A 24,388-nucleotide genomic window follows, 5' to 3' on the forward strand; every position below is an offset into this window, starting at 1 on the left:
CCCGCGTCTTCTCGTCGGGCCGAGGTGACTCTCTACCCGCGCGCGCGCGCGGCCGCCTCACTCGCCTCGGCGGAAGGAGCCGCTGTATCCTCCGGGGAGGCGGCGGAGAGGGCAGCCCGGCGCAGAAGAGCGGGGCGGAAGCGAGCGGCTAGCGGGGCGTTCCGCCGGCGCTCTATCCGCGCCGGCCGCGGCCTCTCTGCCCCCGCCGGAGGACTGACGGCAGGCAGGGAGCCGGTGGAGGAGGGGGAGAGAGAAGATGGCGGAGGCCTCGGCGGCGGCGGCGGCCGCCGTGTCCCAGCACCGCTTCTTCTGCCACAGCTGCAAGGGCGAGGTCAGCCCCAAGCTGCCGGTAAGCGCCGGGGGAAGGCGGCCGGGGCCCTTCTCGGGCGGCCGGGCCGCAGCGGGGGAGGCCGCGGCCCCTCAGCGCCGCTGCCCTCGTCGGCGGGGGCGGCCCGGGGCTCGGCCCCTCCTGGGGCCAGGGGCTGGTGTCCCCCCCCCCCCCCCAAATCTGGGCTGGGGGTGCAAGGGTTGACCCCCGTCTCCACACGCTGGGAGGGGGGGGGAGGCCGTGGTACCTCCGCCCCGGGGTCAGCTTGGGAGGCGACCCCCCCCCCCAACCCTATATACCGGGGTGACCCCCCCCCATTCCCTTGTGGACCCCTGTAGGGAAGGGGTGACCTCCTCCAAAATCCTACAGGCAGGGCTGATACCCCCCCCAGATTCCCTCCCTGACCCCTGTGGGGAAGGAGTGTCCCCCCTGACTTTGTGGGGAAAGGGTCACCCTTCAAAACCCTGAAAATAGGGATGACACCCCCCCCCCCACACACACACACCCAATTCCCTCCCTGGCTCCTGCAGGAAAGGGGTGACCCCCAAATCTTGCTGGTAGGCGTAACCCCCTGCAAATGCCCTGTACCCCTGCAAATCCCTCATATCCTGCTGGTTGCTGTAGGGGAGGAGTGAACCTCCCAAAACTCTGTGGAAAAGGGTGACACCCCCCCCCCCCCTGCCCTGCAGGGAGGTAGGAGAGAATGATTCGTTCCTGCCCCAACCCCACCGACCCTTTCAGGAAGCGCTGATGCCTCCCCCAAGTCCCATAGACCCCATAGAAAGGGCTGGGGGGGGGTGATGTGTGACCCCCTCCCAGGGGTGACCCCAGCTCTCGCCCCCCGAGAGGCAACAGTCAGCCCTGGTGCAAGGGGTTCTTCATCGCTGCCGTCCCTCTGGGCGAGGAGGAAGAGGGAGGTCGAGCCCCGACCTGCCTGTCCTGAGAGCAGGAAGCGAGTGCTCTGTGCCTGGGCACCCTGACCCCCAAAGGGGTGAGCAGGGAGGCGACAAACTCCCTGGGCCCCTCAGCGGGGCTGCTGCGAGGCGGCTCAGCGTCTAGGCTGGGCTGGGCTGGCGCGACCTCAATATCCTCCCCCTCCTTCTTGCTTGGGACCTCGGGTTTTGGGGGTGGAGGGCTCGCAGGGTTGGCCTGCGATTGCTAAGGTTGGTTCCCTGTGGTGGTGGTGGTCTAATCCTGCTGCCCAGCCTGGGAAGGGGCAGGACTCTAGTGGGATGTGGGATGCAGATGCTGGTGCTGTGGGGGGGACAGCAGACGGAGAAGAGGTCCTGGCAGGGAATGGGGTGACCACCTCCGTACAGCTGCCTGCATCCTTCCCCGGCTGAGCAGCGTGCCGTGAAGCGTGGGACTGAGGGAGATGTCTCAGCAACCTTTATCCATGGGCTGCATCTGCATCAAAGTCAGATTCGCAAGCTGCCCTTGTTCTGCTGCTGGTGGTAGAGCCATGGAGACCATATCTCAGCACCTTCCCGTCATTCACAGGTGTCCCAGGGAAGCAGAGGTCTGCAGGCAATGAGTCGTTAGCCGCGCTAGCCCAGAAACTTTATTTCTGGGCCATGAGTGATGGGTGTTTTCTCCTTCCTTGCTGCCCAAGAGCATTGAAGTCTTCTCCGTCCCTTGCTTCTCCCTAGCCAGACAGGAGCAAACCCATGTGCAGAGCCCTCGGGAGCGGGCTGGGAAGCTGCAGGGCTCCCGCGGGCTTGGGGTGGGCTCGGCGATCCGCACCTGAGCAGCGCTAGCGAAGCGCGGGCTGCTGCGGGGAGGTCTGGACCCTGGCGCGGGGTTACACGGAGGGGGCCCAGGCTGGGGCCGCTGCTGAGCCGCTGAAACGTGGCCGTTCCCTGGATTTCTGTCCAGCCTAACGGGGCAATGTGACCCCGCGGCAGCAAGGGACGTGCGAGCGGGCACCTCGCAGGCCACTTTGCTCGGAAAGCGAGCGATGAGCCCCCAAACTGCCTTCGGCAGGTGCTTCTGCAGACACTAACAGCCCTGCTGAGACTCATCCTAGCCTGATGGGGTGGAAATGGTATGTCTGCATCCAAATCCATCCCGTCCCCTCTTCTGTGGAGCTGGTAACTTCACCTTCTGGTATTTTCTCTTCCCTCCTCTCTCCCCCAAATTTTGTTCAGCTCTCTCTTTACGCCACTTCTATCTGTTGCTGACTTAAGCAATTTTCTCTCCAATGTTTCAAACTCTGTTCTGTTAGGAAGAAACACTGTCCAAAAGCTGCTCGCGCCCCCGCCATCCCCAGGACTCAGGATTCCCTGGTGCTCTTAGGATCTTAATAACGATTTTTGTTTGTACTGGGAGTAAAACTCCAGGCCCGCTCCATCCCCGCCGAAGTCGGGGTGCTGCTGTTAGGCAGTCGCGCTGCGCGAGGCACCTTTACGTCAAACCTTCCTCTGCTGTTTTTTGTTTGCCTGGATCCGGTCTGCAGCGAGCGGTTTCCCTTCGCTGCTAAATCGGGAGCCCTCATGGACTGAAGTCCCTTCTGCTTTGCGTGGGCATTAAAGAGGTCGCTGAATCCTCCGCGTGGAGGATGGTTTGCCCAGCTCTCCTGGCGTGTGTTGTTCCAGTTTCTATTTCAAGAGCACCCAGAAACCCAGCTTAGGGTTGAGGCCTCGATGCACTGGGAGCCTGTCGTTTTGCCTCTGCCGCTAGGCTCTGCTCCATTTCCCCTCCGGACAGCTGTATTTCAGTTGGGTTCAACATCTTAGAGCTTTTGGTGGGTGATGTGATCTCTAGAAATGTAGATTGCTGCTGTCCAGGCTTTATAAATAATCTATTTGGAGCTTGTGCCTGCCAAGCTAATGAATCATTTCACTTTTTTCAGAACTCCTGTGTTTTTCTGTCCTGGCCATGGGGTGGCGAGAGGGGAGCTGACGGCATCCCCCCCCGCTCCATTCCCTGCGACCCGCTGGGGACGCTGCTTGCGGATGGGGCAGTTCCTCTCTCCCATCCGTCAGCCGAGGGACTCGGCCCCGAACCTGTTTCTTCGCGTCGTCCTTTTGAAGGAAAACGCAGCCCAGACTTCTTGATGCCCTTTCCAGGCAGGTCGCCTTGAGCTGGGGAGAGTTGTGCAACCTTGACTCGATGCTAAGGCGTCGCGGTGCTAAGGCCAATTTCCTTTGGGTAACACTTTGTGCCTCAGTTTACCTCCAGCAGAGCAATTACTGGGTTTGTGCGGGGGGGAATCTGCAAAACTCAGAGTTGTAAATTGTCTGGCAGAAGCCGGACCCGTTTGCTGGAGACCAGGACCCGCCTGTGACCTCCGTTTCTGTCAACCCGGACAAGTAACTTCTCTCTCCGTCTCTGCAAAGATAACAAGGCTGAGGTCTCTCTGCCTTTTAACTGCTCTGACCAGGATAATGGCAATGTAAACTTAAAAAACAAGTCTTGTGAGGGAAATTGTAGGTTATTTGTCTAGTTGGGAGGTGATTCTTTGTACCAGCCCCTTCTGAGCAAGCGAATCTGCTGCTCGCCAGGCAAGATTTAGATGCACGGGGTCGCCGTCTCCTTTCAAAGCGAGCGTGTGACTGCCGTGGTGTTTATTGCCGTTGACAGGACCTGGCGAAGGCTCCCAGAACGTCGGTTTTGGATGCGGCCGTCGTCCGCGGCGTAGCTGCTGTCTGTTCTCACCTCGGCAATAACCTTGCGCCTCCTAGAGAAGGGGCCGAGGGGTTTTAGGCTTCCCTGCGCCCCCGGGATGCACAGCGCGGGGCTGGTGCATAGACAAGTAACCTCCGTGCCGTCTCCAGGCCCTTTCGGGGTGGGCAAGGGCTGGATCCGGGCTGGCGGGAGCCCCGAGGGTTAACGGGGAGGTTGGGTGTCGAGGATTTTGTGGGGTTCGGCTTGATTGCTGCCGGGTGGCCGGATTGCAGCACAGTCCTGGTTTGATGCTGGGCGGGCGGCCGAGGTTTAACAATATCCCTTGACTGCTCTTTTCAATTTGCTGCGTGCGGCAAGTGCGTGTCCTGACATGGCTGCAGCCTTGCGGATGCGTTTTGTTTTAAAATGGGGGGGGAGACACCCCAGAGAGAATGCGTGGCTCAATTAGAGGCAACGCAAGGAAAATTCAGGCAGGGTTTTTGGCTTTCCCGGTGAAACGGCTCCCGCAGTGCAAACTGCTGCCGTATGCTGGTTTCGAACCTGTGCAGCCCTCCCGCAGCGGCGGCGGCGGAAGGCAGCTGGAACGATCCCCCCTTCTCGTGACTGCTGTTGCCATCCCGGCCGGGGCGTTTCATCCGCAGTCGGCTCCTGTCCCCGCTGAACCGGCCTGGCCCCATTTCCCCCTGCGCTGACGTGAAGCTGTGAGGCTTCATCTGGGAGCAAGCCAGCAAAAGAGCTGTTCTCGCTTAATATTTCCTTACCCTTGATGAGCGCAGAGGATTACAGACTTCCACCCCGCGCCCCTGTTGCCACGCACGGTTAAAAGCTACCGCCTGTGCTGCCGGAGAGGCTGCCCGCGTTTCAGCGATGGAGTCAGTGATGCCTGACCGTCGTTTCTCTCGCGCTGACAGCGTGATCAGCGCTGCGCGGCTCCAACAAATGCCTGAATCAGCTGATTAAAAACTCCAGGCTCGAGGATGCTACAGAGGTAAGAGAGTCAAGGTTAGGATACAGTAGTCCCTGTCTGTAACGCTGGTGACGAAGCAATTAATATTTATAGCGAAGGGTGTGTCTGCATCGGACGGAGGGCCCTGTCCTGGTCGAGTCCTAGGGCAGATGAGAGCACGCAGCTCCACACGTGAGCTAACAGGGAAGAGGGATGTTGTCCCGGAGCATTTAATGCAGCCTGCTGTGACAACAACAGTCTGCTTTGTTTTCTCTTGGCAAAATGTTTAAAACCCCTCTCTTTTTTTCTTGCATAAAATTAGCTGTTATTTGAGCCTCAGATGTTCTCTCTGCCCAGTGACTAGGGCAGATGCTTAGGTAAAAGGTAGTGGAAAATAAGAGGGTACTGAGCAGTCTTTCCTCTGTTCTAGGCCTCCCAGAAATCAGTAGTTAAGGTGTTTCCTGAGCTGGAGATTGTCCCTGGACTGTTTTTAAGTATCGCAATGCTCCAAGAATTTGTCTAATTGCTTTTTAAAGGCACTTCTGGCTTCCCAGCATCCTCTGGTAGCAGCTTTTGCAGCTGATGCGTAACATGAGGAAGCACCTTGATGGGTTTGTTTGAAATTTGCTGCCTGATTTCGTTCCTCTTCAGGGAGACCTGCCTCGACTGGGCTAAACCATCGGCCTGCCCAAGACTTCAGTCTCCGGGGTGAGACTTAGATGGCTCCCGCTCCAAGTCCAAAACCTCCCTCGCGGTGATGTTTGCGGATCTCTCGAGTCTCCTCTGTGCTGGTGCGCAGGGCCACGTGCCGGGCAGGGCTGGTTACGCGGTGATGGATGGATCCCCGCTCCCAGCTGTGGCTGGGCTTGGTGCCTCGTTGCTAGCTGGCAGACTCTGCCCCCAGCAGCCGGTGTGGAAACCACGTGCCAAGTTGATAAGCTGCCTCGAGTGGCGGGGGCCGGCAGAGAAGCCGTGGCGCCGGGCTCCAAGCGCATGAGATGCGGTCCTGGCCCGTGAGTGTGCATGGCGCAAGAGCCAAGCAGCAGGTCTCTGTAGCTCACTAATGCTCCGGCATCCACAGGGGAGAGAGGAGCTGTGGAAATGGTCACTTGTCATCCTTTGCATCAGTATATAAGAGCAGGAAAACGTCTTGCCCTAAGTGAGGGTGAGGGAACATGAGGCTCAGCCTTGCTGTGAATAAACTGCAAGCGATGGCTCGATCACGTGGCTCTGAGGTGTTGAGTTAGGGTTAAGGCGTCCTTTGTAAGAGCAGTCACACCAATGCACTGTACAAATGCTGAAAATAAGGCCCGGAGGATGTAGAAAAGCCCTGTTCAGGGGCTTAAAAAAGAACATGGAGTTGGGGCTTTAGCGCTGATCTTTCTGTCGTTAGCTGTGTACACTTCTCTGGCGAGATCAAGTCTTTCTACCCATGTTAAATTTAAGCCATGGAGTTTGTTTAATGCTTCGCTCAGAGCAGCTGCCCCTTGGGTGAAGCCAGGCAGCAGTTTGGACCAGGCAGGGATCTTGCGCAGTAGTTCAAGACGAGGAGTAAATAACACTGTAGCTGTGGAAATTACGGGAGGGATATTTATTTAAGCAAATGGACTTGGTCGTCCTTGCTGAAGTTTGCCCAGGGTGGTGGAGCCGAGTTCACGCTGCTGAGCTGCCGGCCCGTAGCTGCCAAGGGGAGGCTGGTTAAGTGAGTTCAGCCTGAGCGCGCGGCGTTGGAGCTGTGGGACACGCTGGCGGCAGCCAAGGAGAGGGGCCACGGAGAAGAGGCGTGCAAAGACGTTTGGGGGATGCGGTGGTGTAGCGGCAGCCGCCGAACAGCGCGAGGGTCGGGGGAAACCTCAGCGCTTGCTTTTATTCCCTCTCCTTCTTCTACGTCTGGCTCTGGAGATTAGCTGCAAGGAGCATTTCCTCCGGATGACGGGAGCGATGGAGATGAAGGCATTCCGGGTTCTCTTGTCCCTCCTGCCCTCTCCCCCAGGGTAAATTCATGGCTTTTTAGAAAAGGTTAAGAGGGGCGGCTCTGGCTGTTGGATTTGCCCCCTGCCAGCAGCGAGGAAGAAGGAGCGTGCCTAGCTGCTTGGCAGGAGAAGGAGCGTGCCTAGCTGCTCGGTGAGTTGGTTTGACGTGTTCTCTCAAAGTTGCCCGCTCCATCTTCAGTCCCGCGTGAGCAAGAGAAGGGCCACGACTGTAAAAGCCGAGCAGCTGGCCTGCATCTCTCAGCTTCTGCGTTAACGGCTCCCTGAACAGCTCTGGGGTAGGAGTTTGGTATCGCAGTAATGGGTCAAGTGACGCAATAGCTCTGCCAGTAAAAGCCAGGGAGACACGAACCCGAGGAGGTGCCCATCAGGGGCGTTCGAGCCCTGCCTCGCGGCGAGGGCGATGAGCTGCCGCGGTCGCCCGCTGCGCCCTTCGTCTGCGGGTGCTTGGCGGTGGCGGCGGGGCAGCCACCAGGCTGGCTTCGGCAGCGCGGTTCTGGTGCCTCAGCTGGAAAGATGCTGATGATGTTGGTTTAAAAAAGAAAAAAGAAAAGCGACTGAGGGCTGAGTTGGCAGGACAGGTTAGACGGCTGAAGCCGCTGTGCTGCGCCAAGACGGGCTTGCTGGTATTGCGCACGAAACTTGGCGCTCGGGTGCTCCGGTGCCCCGCGAGCGGGATGCAGCGCTGCCAGGTGGAGCTGGGCACCCACCTGCTGGAGGGTGATGATTGCCTCTGTGGGGAAGAGGCACGTCCAGTGCTGTGCCTTGATTTACCTACCCAGCCAGAAGGTCCCAACTGCACTGTAGAGAGACCAAAGCAAGCTGCACGCGGCTCTTGCTGGAGCTTTTTAGCCTTTAAATCCCCTCAGTTTGCGAGGGGACCTCCAAACGTGGACAATTTTGCTTGCTTTTTAATTAGAAACGCGTCTGCGTCTTTCCCTCCACTTTGGATGCGCGTGCATGGGCGAGAGGGGCTGCCTTGATGTACGGACCCGCGGACCGAAGGCTGAAAACCCTTCTAGTCTATCCCTTTTGCCCTGCTGTAGGATCAAGTCTAGCAACATTGCTCCTGACAGACGCGCTTAGGCTAGACGTGTATGTGCCACCCGGTTCTGGCTGCTTAGGAAATAATCTGGCTGCTTTCCGCCTGCTAATGAGCGCGCGTCTCTCGCGAGCAGGGCGCAGCAGGTTCCCTGCAGGAGGGTGCCGCTCGCCGCCGTCGGTCGGAGCCGGAGGGCTTCTCGCCGCCCAGCCGCTCATGGGATTTTGGTTTATTATATTAGGTTTGTTTCCCTTCTGGGAAACGCGGACCGCCAGGCTGAAGTGGAGCCGGAGTAATAGGATGCTGTCAGCCTCGTGGGAAATCGTTCCCTTTGCGCCGTGGCTGGTTCCCGTTGCCAAACGAGGTCCCCGTGCTCACCGAAACCATCGAGGTGGCGTTTTGGGGGACGCGGGGCGCCCGGCGAGCTCCTCCCGCGCCAGCCAGCGGCCTGCCCCTGCGGGCAGACCTGGCGTGGGGCAGGAGGCGTCCGACGCACCTCCGAACGGCTCCCGGAAGGCCGGGAGCGACGCGGAGGGCTCGTGCCGCTCGACGCACGCGATGGCGCGGCAGCGTCCCACCCACCTCATGTCATCTGTTGCTCTGCTGATTTCCCTTCTTCCTCCCCTCTCTGTAGCTATTTATCCCAAATGCCATTTTTATCTCTGTTCATGCTCTGCCTATACATTCGAGCTTTTGGGCAGGATGCTGGCAATTTCCATATAGATTATAATATTAAAAAAAAAAAAAAAAGCATTCAAAAGCTTCCAGAAATGGCCAAAGCTACAGGCAGTGAAACTGCGATTCGTCAGCCTTTCTGCTTGAACGCGGCAGCCTCTCGATCTCTCTTACGAACGGTGTTCGCCAAAAGATGAGACCGCTTAGACTGATGTTTAACCCTGGCAGTTCAGGCTCATCCCAGCACCTTCTCTGACGGAGGCTCCGGTGAGAATTCGCCGGCGTTATCCTCGCCGTAGCCCTGTCTCTCCAGGACTGTCCTCTGGAAAAGGGCTGCTCTGCGCGCGTGTCCTTCGCTCCGACAGCGGCGGTTGCACAACCGCTCTGAAACGCATCAGACCTGCAGGCCCTGCGAAACGCAGCGGCGTCCCCAAGGACACGGCACGCTGCTAAGTTTAGAAAGCCTGTCTTGCGTGGTGGTTTTGACGGAGAAAATGCTGGAAACAAATTAAGCAAAGGAGTTTAAGCGGCGCAGAATGCCCTGCTGATTTGGCATTGCTCTGAAGCCTGGTGGTACAGTATGAAAGGCGCTTTCTGGCCCCAATATTTTGAGTGCCTAACTTTAGAGATGATACATATTCATTATTCTTAAAGAAATGCCGAGCATTCACTGTTCCTAGCTTCTAATTTGCAGTTCAGACCCAGCGTCTCTGAAGAGAGACACCTGAGAATACTCCGCGTTTTGCAAAGCCTTTCCTGGCAGCTCCCCCCCCCCCCCGTTTTCTTTTTCTTTTTCCTAATTGTATTTTTTTGTTCAGAAATGTGTCTGTGCTAATCCCCCCTGCCTTCGCGTTCTCACAGCTGGTTACGCAGCCTGACTTGCTATCCGCGGTGGCATTTAGCCCCGCAATTTGCTCCTACGCAAAACCCAGCAGCGCGCATTCCTCTTCCGAGTGCACGTGTCTCTTCTCGTTAGCCTTGCGATTTGCAGGCGCAAAGCCGAAAGCCCCAGACAGCTTTTTTTTTTTTTTTTTTTTTTTTTTCCCCTAAAAGCTCATCACCCATCAGTTCCCATTATTTTCCAGGCTGGAGTTCTTTTGAAAACGGACCACATGTTTGGCTGCCTAACTGGGCCTTTGTGAAAACCTGTCCTAGACTTCGGCTGTCGCAGGGCTGCGGTTGCACGCGCGGTTTTTTTGGGAGCAAAGCTGGGGTAAGAAACCCCCCCGCTGCGCTCCGCTCCGACTGTTGAGCCGCTCCAGCTGGCGAGCTGAAAGCTCTAGGTGCCCTGCCGAAGCCCAGCGCCTTGCGAATATTGCCAGCTCGCGCTCTGCCTTAGGAAAAAGCAAAATGAGATGAGTTATGGGTGGGCAGAGGGCTTATGCGCCATTCCCAGGGAAACGCGGATTCAGGATGCAAGCTCTGTCGGGCTGCGCAGGTCGTACGGGGACTGGGGAAGCTGAAGCTTGCGTTTCACGCGAGCCGAAAGCCCTGTGCAAATTCGGAGCTGCCTCCAGCAAGGCATTGCGTTACAGGGCTGGGAGATACGTCGCCTTCGCTCCAGCTCTGGTAACGTTACTCCGGGAATTCGATCGGTTCTTGAGCTCTGCAGGGTATTAGGAATTCAAAGGAGGAGCTGGGCGGCAGGGAGCGCTTATTAAACGGGCTAGATGGAGCAACTGGGGCGTCTCGGACTTGGGCACCGTGTCTTTGCTTTCCGCCTCCTTGTCGGGCCCCGAGTAGCAGGATTTCGCACCGAAACCGCTCTCTCCGTTTGCGTTTGTGAATGCTCCCGTTGGGTTGTTGAAGGTCTGGGAGCTGGGCGTGAGCACTCGGAAATGCGGAGGCTGTACGTTCCCTAACCCTTGCAGGAATTCCTCCCGGGCGCTGCTTCTGCCCAAAGCCTGAATGTACAAAATTGCCTTAACCGTTTATTTTTTTGCCAGCGTGTGCTTCCCCAATAACTAGTGTTCCACCTAAAACAAGGGGGAACTTGGTACTCCTCGAACGAGGTTTCAGCCGTTGCCATGGATAAGCTGGGCTCCGCAAAGCCTCTAGCAGGATGGAAAGTCACTTAACTGTTTCCCGCTCGCATCGTGACCGGTTTCACATCTACCGGGGTGCACGCAGGGCTCTTGTAATTAGGAAAGAGAAACTTTTCCCCCCTCTTTAGAGATCCCTCCCAGCCGCTCGCTGCTCCAGTCGCCTGCGAGCAGCCTTTGCGCGCGTCAGTGCCGAAGCCAGAGCCACCGCGTGTTTGTGCAGCTGAGTTTGGGTGAAGCGTGGCAAGGCGATGTGGACATGCTGATGGCATTGCTGGCTGTTCTGGGAGCAGATTCTCTTTTTTTTTTTTTTTTTTTGCTCCTCCTGTAGGATAAGTAGCTGACAAACCGGTCGTTGGCGCGCTGGTGCGGTCACGAGGACGGTTGCTGCCGGTGGGACCGGGGTGACGGGTTCTCTGGAGCTCTTCCCTTTCGCTGCTGGTGCAAGCTGGTGATCCCTGCAGCAGGGCTCTCGGCTAGTGACGGGGGAGACGGGAGGAATCCTGCTTACGCCCGTCACGACGGAGATGCTGAGCATATGCTGCTGCCTCAACAGCCTGCGATAGCGCCTAGCTAAAGGCCAGCAGAACCGAGCGCAAATACAGAGCTACGCGGCGGGGGACCTTGTTCCCCGTCTCCGCCAAGCTGGGGGGAAAAGCCGAGGCCCTCGGGGTAGGGGTTTTTCAGCAGGGCTGGAGTCGGGAAGGTTGACGAGTGGCTTTTCCTGGCTCCGTACGTGGATCTTGCCCTTCTGTAGCCCCAGGTTAACGCAAGCTGAGGAGTTTGGAAAAGCTCTCCTCGTGCAAGCGACGGGCCCTTTTGCTGGTTGTTGGAAGCTGAACGTGCGTCTGTTTGCCTGGCTGCCCAGCCTGGCCCCTTACTGTCTTCCTCCTGCAGCAGATCTTGCTTTGACGGCCTTCACAGCACGCTCACCTCCATTCCTCAGAGCAGGGAAGCCTCTGGATTACCCAGCTCCCTCTCTACCGTTTTTAACGTTTTGCAGCTGCAGAGCAAGCTGCAAAAAACCCTCCTGCTTTCCCAGTGCTTGGTAAAGGAACAATGTGGTCAGTGGAAGGACGGAACAGCAGGCAGAGCTGGTATCGGTGATCGTAAGCCAGCAAGCCTGGCTTACTTATGGTATCCCCATTTATGAAAATGGCTTGGAAGGTGGGGGAAAAAAAGCTGCGTCAAAGGTATTTCTGCTCTCTAATAATTGCAGAGCGTCTCTCTGTAAATTCCTCGGGAGAGCTGTCTTCCCCGCCGTGCGAACGGCAGGAAACCCGGCTGCGCGTCGGAGCCGTGTTAGAAACAGCTCGTCGGCTTTCCGACACCTTTTTAATTGAAGCGACTTGCGCTCTGTCACCAGAGCTGGAAATGAGCTTTGCCTAAGGCCTGTTACCGGAGTTCGTAGCACTTTGCAGCGGGCCTGTAAACGGCACTTGCCTCGAATGGGGTTATCTGCCAGGCTGGAGGCTGTAGGTAAAGACCGTGCTCGGACAGGCCGTGGCAGCATATCCAGATGCGCTGCTGAGGCCTCGGTGCGGAGCTGGGAAATTGCTCTGCGAGGAGCAGGAGGAAAAACCCGCCCTCCGCGTCGGCGGACGCTCGCGGCGCATCTCGCGGCTGGGGCTGGCAGTTTGTCTGCCCTGCTGCTCCAGCAGCTTGTGAACGTGGGGACGACCGAGCGTGTTATAAACTACCGTGTTCCTCTTGGCTGCTTTATATGTTCCTTCCCTTCGGCAGGGGAATAAAATGAAATGCAGGTGGGTGACATCCTGCAGGGTCCTAAACATGTAGCCCTGAGCAGGTGGGTGCTACCTCTAACTGTGCAGTGAACGGTGGGACTTATGCCCTGACACTGGCTCCTGTTAGTCTATAATCTGTGAAGGACGGAAGCCCCCTAAATTATTGAGCCTATATCGAAAGAAGAACCTGGGTTTACTAGTCCAAGCTAGCAGGCCTGGGAGTCAGGAAGTGATTTTTTTCCCTCAGTCTGCCACTAACCATACGTGACCTTGGTAAAGGCGTTTTTCTGTTCCACAATTGTCCGCTGTGGTTAATAGCATCTACTGTAACCTCAGGGCTTTGAGATCCCCTAATAAAACAGAAGTCCAGGATGCCTTTACAGGGTGGTGAAGATCAGGAATCCGTGTTAGACTCCCATGCAGACTGTTCGCGTGTCACCTTTTGAGCTCTGTCTTTTTCCTGAAATCACAAGCTAAATCACAGCTAAAACGAACTTGCTCTTTCTTTACAGGAATACACTTGCCCGAGATGTGAATCTGGCTTTATCGAAGAAGTCACAGATGATTCCAGGTAACGTACATGCCGGTACATCACTTCTAGCATGTGCTGAGGTGCCTGGTGTAGTGCATCTGAAAACTGCAGACAAGAAGGATAAAATAAGGAGTAAAGATGCAAAAGAAAAACTTGTATGTTAGTTCATATCATGTTCCAGATAAAACTGAAAATACAAGTGGCCATCGGTTTCGTGCTAGAGTCACCTGGAGGGTTTGGGGGAAGATTTTTAATAAGGTGGGAGTTTTGAATTAAAGCTGCCCAAGGTCCTGTGAACAAAACCTCTCGCAGGTTTTTGAGGTCTGCTTGTTTGGTCCCTTAGAGTGAAAACCACTATTTTTTAGGAATCAAGCTTAAATTTCAGCGAATCAAAGTACCTTTGTTTTTTACCTCTGTTAGGCCCCAGGGCTGTCTCCTGACCACCTCTCAAATCTCACGGCTCAGGCCAAAGAGAGGAAATATCTTCTCTGAGGCTGCTGAGCTCAATCTCGAGGAGCACGAACTTGGGCATTGTGGGAGGTGGCCCAGCAGAACACGCTAGCAGCAAATCGGCCATCCAAAACGCTGCCTGTTCAACGCTTGCTATGTTCAGGCTTGAGTAATTGCTGAGAAAACTGCTTTATGTGGGTTGGGGTTAGGCGAGACGAAAGGGCACCAGCGATTACATGGACCTTTGCTATCCAGGAATTGCCACGGCAGGAATCTGGGGCCTGGTGTCACTGGAGAGATGACTTCATGGCATGTTATGTCCTTTTCTTAAATATAGGTATATACCTGTCACTTAGGACTGGAGGGGTCCTCTGGAGCACTTAGCACGGATTCCTGTTTACAGAATGACGATGCTCCATCCCAAAAGCCTCCTCCTGGGAGGCTGTTCAGAGCCTCTCTGCTCCTGATAGCTAGAAACCAGGCTTCTCACCTAAAACTTTTCCTATGGTCAGGCTGTGCTTAGAGTCAGCCCGTAAACAAGCCTTTTAGCTTTAACAGTCCAGCTTTTTGCTGGCCGCAGGGCGAGACACATTTGCCGTGGAAGAGCAGAGCCCTGAACCACCTAGGGGAAGTGACACCTTGGGCCGGGTGGCGGAGCTGAGGCCTGGCTGCTTTCAGTTTCGCTGTGGCGGAGGGTGGGGGAGGCTTCACGGCTTGGAGCAAAGGGCCGAGCCGGCAGGATCCTGGGCATCTGCTCTGCGTTTTGCAAAGGGAAGATGGATCTACACAAAGCAGCGGTATTAATGGAGCAAAAAGTATTCCCGTCGCTGCTCGGTGGCGCTCCGGTGGTTGAATTGCCTCTGGCTGTGAATTGGAGCCTCTGTGGGACATCTCGTTTTTTTTCCTTCCTCTGCGCAGGGAATCCAAAGTCCTGGCAAAGCTCCCTGGCGTGTTCTCGGCAGGCCCGTGGCCTTACCTGTGTCTTGCTCTGTGTGTTTATATAGAGTAATTCCTTCTGCCGAGCAACTCGCACGCTCTGTTTGCTCATCCCTTTCTCGCCCGGACCACGTGGGGAACTGTCTTGCCCACACGAGCTCCTGTCTGTATTTAAGCCCCGGCAGGGAGCTGGTTTCCGGAGGGGTGACCTGCTCTGACTCGCCTGTTTCTCTCCAGTTTTCTAGATGGCAGCGGCATAGACGACAGCCCATCCACACAGTTTGCAGAGGTGAGTTTTGCTGTCCCGCTTTTTTTCAAACTGTAGCTGAGAAGAGGTTTTCTGTCTTAGCTCTGAGCATGGTACAGCTCCCCTGTAAAGAGGACAGTTGATCCTCGTAAGAGATTTCAGGAACCCGGTGGATTATTTTGAGGGGGCCGTCGACATTCCCAGCAGATCTGAGATCTGCCAGAGATTTGCTCTCTGGGCAGGGCAGGAGAAGAAGGTACCTAAAGTCACAAGCAGCCAGGCGCGTGCTGAAGAGTCCGAGTCAAGCTGCCCAAATACATCCCCTTAGCTCATGCCGTAACCTTGCCTGGTCACCCTGGGAGCGTGGCGGCGGTGGCAGCGCCTCCTCCAGACACCAGGGAATGGCGTCTGATTGCAGACCCTGTTCTTAAGGGCTCTATTTTCCTTTCAATTCCAAAGCTGGTAAGCTTGGTTGAGCTGTAAAGAAGATGGAAATAAAATCTCCGTGCCTCTCCTCTGCTAACAGGCCTTGCTCGGAGATCAGGTTATTCATTTGCTCCGTTATTGAGGAGTTTTAATTGTTTCTTGGTCCTGCCAAACTCTTCGGATCTCCTGGTGTCTTGAGGCACGATGCTTTGGCCATGAGGTTATCCTTGGGTAGGTCTGGGAGCATGTGGTGTTGCTGAGCCCTCCTTCGTGTGCTGCACCAAATCCACTCAGTTTAACGCCAGAAACGGGGTCACCAAATAACTGAAATTCCTTTACAGCTTTGTATTTTGGATCTGGATCCCTTCTGTTTGCTTCCTCTTTCTGTGTTTATGGCCAATTTGCTTCTCCTCCCCTCTGGTTCAATTGGATCCATTTGTCTTCTGGACAAAACTGTTGCTTTTATACTGCTCCTCCCCAGCGCTGGATCCCAGAAATGCCCATGTTTCAGCAAGATAAAGTGATCTCTTCTTATAGCCCATGTGTCAGTTTACAAAGAGCTCTGGGATGCCTCTGAATGAAAGGCGCTATGTAAATGTAAATGGCTTTTAGGATTAATAATAAATGAAGCTCTTCTCTCAGCAGCGTGGCTGCAGGCAGGCAACGCTGTATCTTCATCATAACCAACAGGCGAACGAGCAGAATGCTCGTCTGTGGGGTATTAAACGTGATTTCTCCCTTCCCTCCAGTCCTTGGCTGAACTGGGCAATGTAAGAGACTTGTAAAGTGAGCTAATTTGGTGTGAAATGGAAATTAAGCTGCTCTCATCCTGTCATAATGCATGATGAGGGTCTCGTGCAAGTAAGAAAAGAGCAGCCCTGGTGTTATGCTCTGTAGCATTTAATTCCTGCAGTAAATCTGAGGGCCCTGCTCCTTCTAATACCGCTTTTACGGCGCTGCGCCTAGCCCAAGCATATCAAGTGTGAACAGCAGCTTGCTCCCACATGGCACACGGAGGGTTTCTTGTCTGGCGCTCCTTGTTTTGTTGCGGCCTGTGAAATTTTTTTCATAAACCCAAACCATAAATCTTCGGTGCCCTCCTCGTAGCAGAGCATCAGCTGTTATTTTAATCCCTGGGTAATCCGAACTGCAGGAGAAATCCCTCCAGATGGACTAAAACCAAGCGGGTTTTGCACGTGAGGGTAGCCAGAGAGGGCTCTCGGCTCCGAGCTGCGGCTCGGGGACGGGGATGTCCTGCGCCGGGTCCCTGCGTGTTGTTGTACACCCGCCCGGCTCCTCGGCAGCCGGCAGCCTGGAGCCCCGCAATGAGCCTGGGCCGGAGCAGAGACTTGGGGCCAGGATTTCCAGGCGGTAGTCCAGCGTTATCTCCCCCAACAGCCCAGCCCTTCGAGAGGGACGGACCCTTGTAGTGCCTGGAATGGCTTAGCAAAATATATATTCTGTTGGGATCCGTACGTAGCAGAAAAGAGTCAACATGTTGATCTTCCTGGGGGCGGTATATCTGATTAATTTGGGCTATAATTAAGCATGTTTGCCAGACTTTTTTTCTGGGAGCCATGGCAACCCTCTGAATTTGCTAAATTGCTTTTGTCAAGATGGACTTTGTTTCCCCTCAGCCAGCTTTGCGGGGCCGTTTCCAGAGTTATCGCGGCACTGAGGTCTCGCTCGCCGACGGCAGCGGCAAGTCCCAGGTCGTGGCCCCAGAGGAGACGCGTGGCTGCGCCCCCGTAGCGGAGTCCCTTCCTCGGTCGCGGTGGCGATTGCCAGGGTGTCCTTGCAGGAGAGGGGCAGCTCGTGGTCCTCACCTGGTGGAGCAAAATCCCTGGCTACCCCCGGCGTTGGCAGCGCAGTCTCGCGGAGTCGCCGGGTTTAGTGACAGAGCTGTGTGCGGTTTTGTCTCCCCAGCTTTGGGACCATTTGGACCACACAATGTTCTTTCCTGACTTCAGACCCTTTCTGAGTAGCAGCTCACTGGATCAAGACAGCAGAGACAACGAGAGGGGCCACCAAGCCCACGCCGACCTCTGGGGACCAAGCCGACCCCCGCGATTGCCCATGACGCGGAGGTACAGATCCCGGGGCAGCTCGCGCCCCGACAGGTCTCCTGCTATCGAAGGGTGAGTGTCTGAATTGCCCTCTGGAAGCGTCTGTCTGTCCCTCTTCGGTGAAAAATATGGGACCCTGGGGAGAAACGGTGCAAAACTGCGACCCTTGCACTGATGGCGGGAGACTCCTGGGACACAGAAAACACAGGTTTTCACACCAAAATCTCTGCCCTTTGTCCCTCTCGGCACAAATCCACGCGGTACAGTAGCTGCGTGGTGGGAAAGGTGGGTTTTGCCTGTAGCAGTGCCAACTTTCACCACAAGGAAACAAGTCGATGCTTGGGAAACTCAGTCATTTCCTTTCCCTCTCCCAGCCCTCCCACGCTCTCCGATGAGTTAGCATCCCTCGTGCCTTCGTGCTGAGGCTCTGTCTCACGGTTCGCCCTTCTGAACAGGGATGTCACCGGGCGCGAGTTTTGCAACAATACGGCGGCGATCGATCGGAGCAGTATTTCATGTTTTGCTGCTCCTTCTTGCTAAACTGTTGCTGCTGCCATGTATTTGTTTGCTCAACTTGTTCCTTTTCTCTTTCAATTCCTCCCCTCTTTAGAATAATACAACAGATCTTTGCAGGGTTTTTTGCGAACTCAGCGATTCCTGGCTCCCAGCACCCTTTTTCCTGGTGAGTAGCAAGCCTGGTTTTGCTCGTGGCTTTGATCGTGGCTGTCCACAAGCTGTGTGTGAACCCAGTAAACAGCAGTTGTCTGGCGCCCAGGAGCTCTGGCTCCCCAGGTGACCGGTGCCGCTGCTGGTATAAGGTTTCTCTGGGCGTATCGCGCAAACCTCGGGGCTGGTTTGGCGTGGGTAAAATGGCTTCCTTGACTCTCTGCTCCCATCTGCAGGAGTGGGATGCTGCACTCGAATCCTGGGGACTATGCATGGGGACAGAGCGGCCTTGATGCTATTGTCACCCAGGTAAGACCTGCGTGCGTGCCCGGCTGGAGGAAAACCCAAGCCTGCTGTCTCTGGTTTTGATCTGTGCCTCTAAGTTTTTGTCTGCTTCTTCTCTCGCACTCTTCTCCAATCAATCCCACTGCTGGAGAAGAGCCCTTGGTTTCAGATGAGGGCTAGAAGAGACCGTTGGCCTCTGGCTTGGCAGCTGCTTGTGCCCTGCCTCCTCAGAGGGAGCTAAGAGCTGGGAATTGGACCTTACTTGTGGAAATACAATATCTTAGTTTGTCTCTTTGCCAGCCTACATGTGGTACAGGGCTTGCAGGTGCCTTGTAACAGGCTCACCAGAGGCTGAGGATGAAAATCCCCTGCGTCAGTCCTGGATCTCTCACCAACTTCAGCAATCTGGAGTTCATGAGCCACTTCCCCCTGTGGTTTGTGGAAGGAAGAGCTGAGTCCTCTCCTGTTCCCTCGAAGCATTGTCTGGCTCCTTTGAGGATCGGGGGTGTCCAGCCTCCATCCACAAACGGTCTCTTCCAGGGGGTTGGCGTCACTGGGATGGAAAGGAAGAGCAGACGGATGCTTTATTGGGAGCTAATTTCACTGCTGTTGTCGTGCTGACACCTCCTGAAAGCGCCTGGCAAAGCCATCTGCTGTCATTCATAACTAGCCCCCGGCTTCCCAGGCTACATCACACGCCCGTCTCGCCCGCCTTACTCACCGCTTCCCAAAATGAGTCTGCAGCCCACATGGCTGCTTGGAGACAGCGCCTTCCTCCTCCCACCCCACACCCAACAGAGCAGAGCAAGCCCCGGCAAGTGCTGCAGTGGAATTGGGTTGATGTCGCAGTTCAGATTCGGACTGGATATACAGCTCCTCTCGGCTCCCCGCTGCGTCTGAAGGATCAGCCCTGCCCATCCCAGGGCTTCATGTCAGACCAGGCGTTTTAATGTGGCCTTCAAAGTAAATGAGACTCTAGAAATGCTTCTCTGTCCTCTCCCTGACCATGCTTGAACCCGTTTGAGCCAATTGCCAGGTGAATCTAGGTCTTAACAGTGTAAAATGCCAATGAGTCATATAAAACAGTAACACTAGGAAAGAGATGCTGTCAGCATCATCCCTGCAGCCCATATGAAACATTAGAGACTCCGTGCAGGAGATACAAACCCGTAGGAGAGCAGGTTTCTTCGGTACGGCTGCTCCTTGGTTTGGTGGTGGTACTGGACTAAACAGCTTCTCCTTATAGCTTCCCGTCGCCCTTGGGGGTTGCCTCTGCTCCCACAGTCTGGCTGAGTCCTGAGAGAGGCAGAAGGCTCCAGGCTCCCTTGTTCCTGCAGCACGAGGTTCTTCCTCTTCTCAGAACATGTCCACTGACTCCCTTTCAGTCCAAAATCCTCCAGGACTAAATGAACACCCTCCCCCTTGTCCGTGGCATCATTTCCCTTCCCTCCCAGGCCCTTCAGTTTCCCAACCGTTGATGCAAGAGAAAATGTCTGAAAACATGAGCTGGAAGGAAATGATGAAAGAAGTGGGATTGCTGAGGCTGGAGGCGTGAAAGTAAGGTTCAAACACCAAAATTGCTGCTGCAGAGAAGAGAACAGTCACCTGCGCACTGAATATCTAAGCTAGCATGAAGCGGCCTTAACTTGCTCGTAGCAGGCACAGGTTGGGCAACAGGAACATTTCTAGTAAGGGAGCCTTGATGTGGCTTGTACGGAAAGCTGGTGAAATCTGTCACTTTGGGGATTTTAAGGAACAGGTCAGAGAGACATCTCCCAGGGACAGGCTGTGTTGAGCCGTTCCTGCCTTGCTCTTTGTTTTCGGACCGTAGTGCTCTCCATGCTCCGTGTTTGTACTGAGGGTGCTCTGCAAGGCAAAGCCATGTTTGTGCTCCCGACTACAGCGTGCGTTTCTTTCTGTTCTTTCCAGCTCTTGGGACAGCTGGAAAACACAGGACCACCTCCAGCCGACAAAGAGAAGATCTCATCTCTCCCAACAGTGACAGTAACTCAGGAACAAGTTGGTAGGTGAAATCCCGTATCCTGTCTCTTCCTCTGTGTCCAGTGCTTGTCACTTGTCTCTGAACGCTTTGATGTACAAAGGGTCACTGCAGTGCCTGGAAGTTTGTCTCTAGAGCCTGCGCTCCCCATTCCCTCTGCCAAGGATCAGCCTCTTTGCTGTATCCTTGTGCATCCCTGATGGCTGGCTGACGCAGGAGGGTAGAGGGCAGCACTGCTCCATCCTCGTGAATCGCTGGCTAGACTCACCCCTGGAAATATTCATGATTTTTAGCTCCAAAGATCCTGAGCTTTACTCCTGCTGTCATCTCTGGTGTTCACTTCTTCTTGGACCCCTCATCTCAGATCTCTGCCAATCCAGTCCGTCAGGAATTGAAAGCAAAAACCTTCACTCTATAGAGCGTGTTTGCGCAGTCTCTAAGCACTGCCTCTTCGGCCTACCAAACCTACGACTGCTTGGCCTTTTCTAAAACCTTCTGTTTATTCTGTTGTTTATGGTCTCATTAAAGTTGAGCTCTGCACGTTGCTTTCCTCCCTTTCAGACTGGCTCGCAGTAGGGCTGGTAGATCAGGCTCTGAATATATTCCTGCTGAATTACCCCCAAAATGTCGTGTAAAGATCACAGGTTCCTGTAATGTAGCTGACAGGAAAGACCTGTGGTTTTTTTGTAGCATTTATGGTTTTGCAATTAGCTCATCCAGGGGATTTTTCTCCCTGTGTTCGCAGAAGGCTGTCTCTGAAGGCTGCTCAAAGGATCCCTTTCCCTCTGAGCTGCTCTATTCCTGGAAACTAAAACGCTCCATTAAGACGCGCTGTTTGATTAGAAAGGCTGTTTCCATGACAGATATTTTTGTCTGGTTCTTTTTATACACCCATGTCTCTTATTCTTGTCTGGGAAGCCAAGAAGCATCTGAATTTCCATGTTGTAATGCTCCGTCCTGCCTGTTTGAATTGACAGAGCTCGGGCTGGGCAGCCTGGCAGTCGAGGGAGGATTAGCATTGTGAGCTTGGTCTCCCTGCTGGCTGCGCTGGGAAATTTGTGTTAGCATTACAACGGCGCTGTCAGGCTTGGTATTAAGGAAGGGAGACCAGGTTTTTGCCATCTCTCCTGGCTGACGTTGCATAGCGTTGTGCTGTGCCCTTGCGGAGGAGGTCATGCGTTGGAAGCCTCGGCTCGCCTTGCAAAACTGTCCTTGTTCCAGGCGAGGAAGTTTTGGCAGGGCTCGGCTAAAATACCCTTAGTTTGAATTGCCTTGTCAGTTAACCTAATGCAGAAGGCGTAAGGGATTGTACAGCAGATGCTGATGCTACTTTCGGCTTCTACGATAGCAGGATTTGCACCAGATGCTACCTGGGGGTTGACCATCGGGGATGCAACAATTGTTTCTGTCCCCAAAGGAACTTCAGAACTTGCTGAAGATCACAGAAGTGTCAGTAAAACCACCAAAGGATTTTGCGAAAGGGCAAGAGGTGGTTCTGCTTCCTTGTTTTTACGGCCTAGGGCTTGAGCCTGCAAATCCAGCGCGCTGGGTAGGACGTTCCCGTGACGGAGCACCCGGTGTGGTTGGAGGGCTCATGCTGTTGAGCTTTAGGTGACCATCATAAGCTGCTTTGCCTAGGGATCCTCCAGAGTCGAGGCAGAGAGGGGGCTCCTGCTGAGGGAGACTGTCTCCCAGCTGGGTCAGGGGCTTTGCTCCGATTCCTTCTCTCCTGGGTGTATCAGGATCAGTCAGCGACTGTCCTGTGCATTAGGGGCTCTGGACATCCGCCTGTGGGGCATGAAAACCGCCTTTTCTTCCTCCTGTCTCGCAAGGGAGGGAAGAAAGAGTATAAATGCTGTCGCTCCCTCCCTCTGCAAACTTTCCAAAGCAAACTCAGCTGTGCGCATCTCTGTCGCTGGCTGCTTGAACCATCTGTCCTGCTGCTTCCCTTCTCCAGGGCAGCCTGCTGGAGAGAGGCGTGGATCTCCTCTGGGCTCGTAAAAGTTGGACTTGTTATTACCAGAGAGCTAAAACTCTGTCTGCGGGTTACTGCCGGTGCCCTGCCTGCTTCACCCTCCCTTGGCCTGTGCGTCTCTTCCAGATACGGGTTTGGAGTGTCCTGTGTGTAAAGAGGACTACACAGTAGCGGAGCAGGTTCGGCAGTTACCGTGCAATCACTTCTTCCACAGCAACTGCATCGTGCCGTGGTTAGAGCTGGTAAGAACCTCTGGCCGCGTGGGAGCCCCGCGGATGAACGCGGCCCTCCGCGAGCTCGGGTCCTGGTCTGCGGGCTCCGAACCGGGCTCTGGAGATGCCGCTGGCTGTCTCTGAGCCAAGCCCTGAGTGCTTGCGGGGCTGAATGTCTCCTGTAATAGTGAGGAATGATTTGGAAAGCTGGGTCAGGTCCCAACGCTCGTCTTGGTTAGGGCAAAAGGTGGGTAATGGGGCTGCAGTGTGTCCTGCTTCCCTAAGGCCCCGCTTCCAATCGCGCCTGCGTCGACTGGAGCCACGTGGCGATCGGGGTACGGACACGACAGCCGCGGGTCGTGGTGCAGGGATGATGGGCAAGAGGATTCCTCCAAGCCGCAGGGTGGGAAACCAGCCGTCCGCGTGACGTTCTCCTGAGGCCCCCGCGTTTCCCTTGCAGCATGACACGTGTCCCGTGTGCCGGAAGAGCTTAAATGGCGAGGATTCGACTCGGCAAACACAGAACCCCGAGGCCTCAGCGAGTAACAGCTTTAGCAGTGAAAGCCAACTACACGATCGATGGACTTTCTGATGCTCGGGGGCTTCTTGGGGGCTCTGGCCGGAGTATTCTTACTACAGATGTACATTGTATTATAATTCAAACAAAAAGAGTAGCAGGAAATATAGGGCAGGGGAGGGAACCCACCCCGTGATATTACTGCAATGAGTGCTGTCTTTTTCCTGAAACTTTAAACTAGCATCTCCGAGCGAATCGCATCTCCATCGGAATCGCCTCTTTAGTCCTAAATTCAGAGTCTTTGAGTGATTTGACTTGATTTTTATACTTGTGAAACCTTTACGTAGACATGGCCCCTTTGAAGGGGGTGAGGAGGGCAGGGAGGTCGGCATCCGTTGCGCCGAGATCTCGGCTGCGCGGGATCGGCTCCCCCTGCCCTCGCTCCGTGTCCCCCCCCCCCCCACAGAGAGGTGGCAAAGGCGGGGAAAACGCCCCCGTCCCGGGGCTCCTTTCGGCAAAGGAGGGCATGGAAACAAGACGATTTTTGACTCCTCTCCTCTGGCCCCTTTCCGTGCCCCTCGCACCGTGTGGGTGGAACCGAATCCAGGCGTGTTTTTTCCTCTTCTCTCGAGTTCAAGCGAAAATGTCTATGAAAGAGCGTTCTAGGTTTTCTCAAGGGAGAGGCAGAGGTGAAGATGGAGGTATCCAAGGGTCTCTGGATCAGGTGTCTTACTGAGGCGTGCTGACGGAGAGAAGCACGCTCGGGACGCGCAGGAGCCCACGGTTCTGGGAACAGGAATGCACAAGCAGGTTGTTTTGTCTTGTGAACTCCTCTTTTTTTGTTGTTTTTTGTTTCTTTTCCTCTTTTTTTCTTTCTTTTTTTTTTTTTCTTCTGGCCCTTCTCCATGCGCCTGTGTCCCCAGGTCTGTCCCAACCTGTCCCCCACCCACAGTGAGTCGTTTAGGATCCTTAGCTGGCTTGTATCATAATGGACCACATTAAAGGCATCCTTCAGGAAAACAGACCTAACTGTGCATAACCATTTTTAATGGCTGATCCTTCAGTGTTTAACACAAAAATCTTAATTCTCTCTTAGTCTGGTAACTTTAAGAGAATCTCTTTATTTTTTGCAGACTTTTTTTTTTTTGTTGTTTTATTTTTTTTTTCCCACTTCTGTAACATTTCATCCATGTTTGACTTCTTGGTTTTTATTGTCCAAATCATGTCTGTGCTTAAGGCACCCACTAAACCACCGTGTGGCAGTGTTAAACCCCCGGCTCAGCCCGGCAGCAGGCGGGAGGGAGAGGTAGGTCGCGTCTAAACATGTTGCCACTTCATTGCTGTAACGGTGTACTACGTACACTCGATTTAAACTAGTGTTTTGTTTGCTATTAAGTCAAATAAAGGCCTTTATAAAGAAGAACAGATGTTGAGAAGAGTGTTGGGGCTGCAAGAGGTGGCCAAGGTGCCTGGGAAGCTGCTGCAGGACTCACTGGGGTGGAAATAAGCTAGTGGGATTCCTGTAGAGGAGCTTTTCTGCGAGGAAAAATCCCACTCAGGTGGTGGAGGGCAGCACTTGGGTCCTAACGCGGACTGGGGAGGGGTGGCCAGCGGTAGGACGGCGTTTGTAAGGCGGCAGCGTTGTCCGTGCTCGCACGCGGATGCCGGAGCAGCGGTGGCT

The 24,388-nt window shown here is 54.8% G+C and overlaps 1 protein-coding gene across 3 annotated transcripts; it reads left to right on the plus strand.

The window, feature by feature from the left end:
- Window positions 1–103: 103 nt before the first annotated feature.
- On the plus strand, window positions 104–24,130 carry RNF115 (ring finger protein 115). 3 transcript variants are annotated; one of them, XM_067313508.1, is made up of 9 exons: window positions 104–349; window positions 12,909–12,967; window positions 14,552–14,603; window positions 16,914–17,125; window positions 17,664–17,735; window positions 17,956–18,028; window positions 19,934–20,027; window positions 22,105–22,220; window positions 22,651–24,130. In XM_067313508.1, exons 1-9 carry the CDS (start codon window positions 257–259, stop codon window positions 22,780–22,782), a joined length of 903 nt encoding a protein of 300 aa, XP_067169609.1. In that variant the 5' UTR covers window positions 104–256; the 3' UTR covers window positions 22,783–24,130. The 3 variants fall into 3 exon arrangements, with proteins under 3 accessions (XP_067169609.1, XP_067169611.1, XP_067169610.1); XM_067313509.1 differs by lacking the exon at window positions 104–349 and adding an exon at window positions 12,332–12,414; XM_067313510.1 differs by lacking the exons at window positions 22,105–22,220; window positions 22,651–24,130 and adding an exon at window positions 20,297–20,506.
- Window positions 24,131–24,388: the final 258 nt, after the last annotated feature.

This window comes from Apteryx mantelli, chromosome 31, assembly GCF_036417845.1.
Source record: "Apteryx mantelli isolate bAptMan1 chromosome 31, bAptMan1.hap1, whole genome shotgun sequence".
Lineage (NCBI taxonomy): Eukaryota > Metazoa > Chordata > Aves > Apterygiformes > Apterygidae > Apteryx > Apteryx mantelli.

Coding starts and splice junctions, on each gene's coding strand:
- RNF115 (XM_067313508.1), top strand. CDS start 257: ATGGCGGAGGCCTCGGCGGCGGCGGCGGCCGCCGTGTCCCAGCACCGC. Junction 350..12,908: donor AGGTCAGCCCCAAGCTGCCG/GTAAGCGCCGGG, acceptor CTTTCTTTACAG/GAATACACTTGCCCGAGATG. Junction 17,736..17,955: donor TCCCAGCACCCTTTTTCCTG/GTGAGTAGCAAG, acceptor TCCCATCTGCAG/GAGTGGGATGCTGCACTCGA.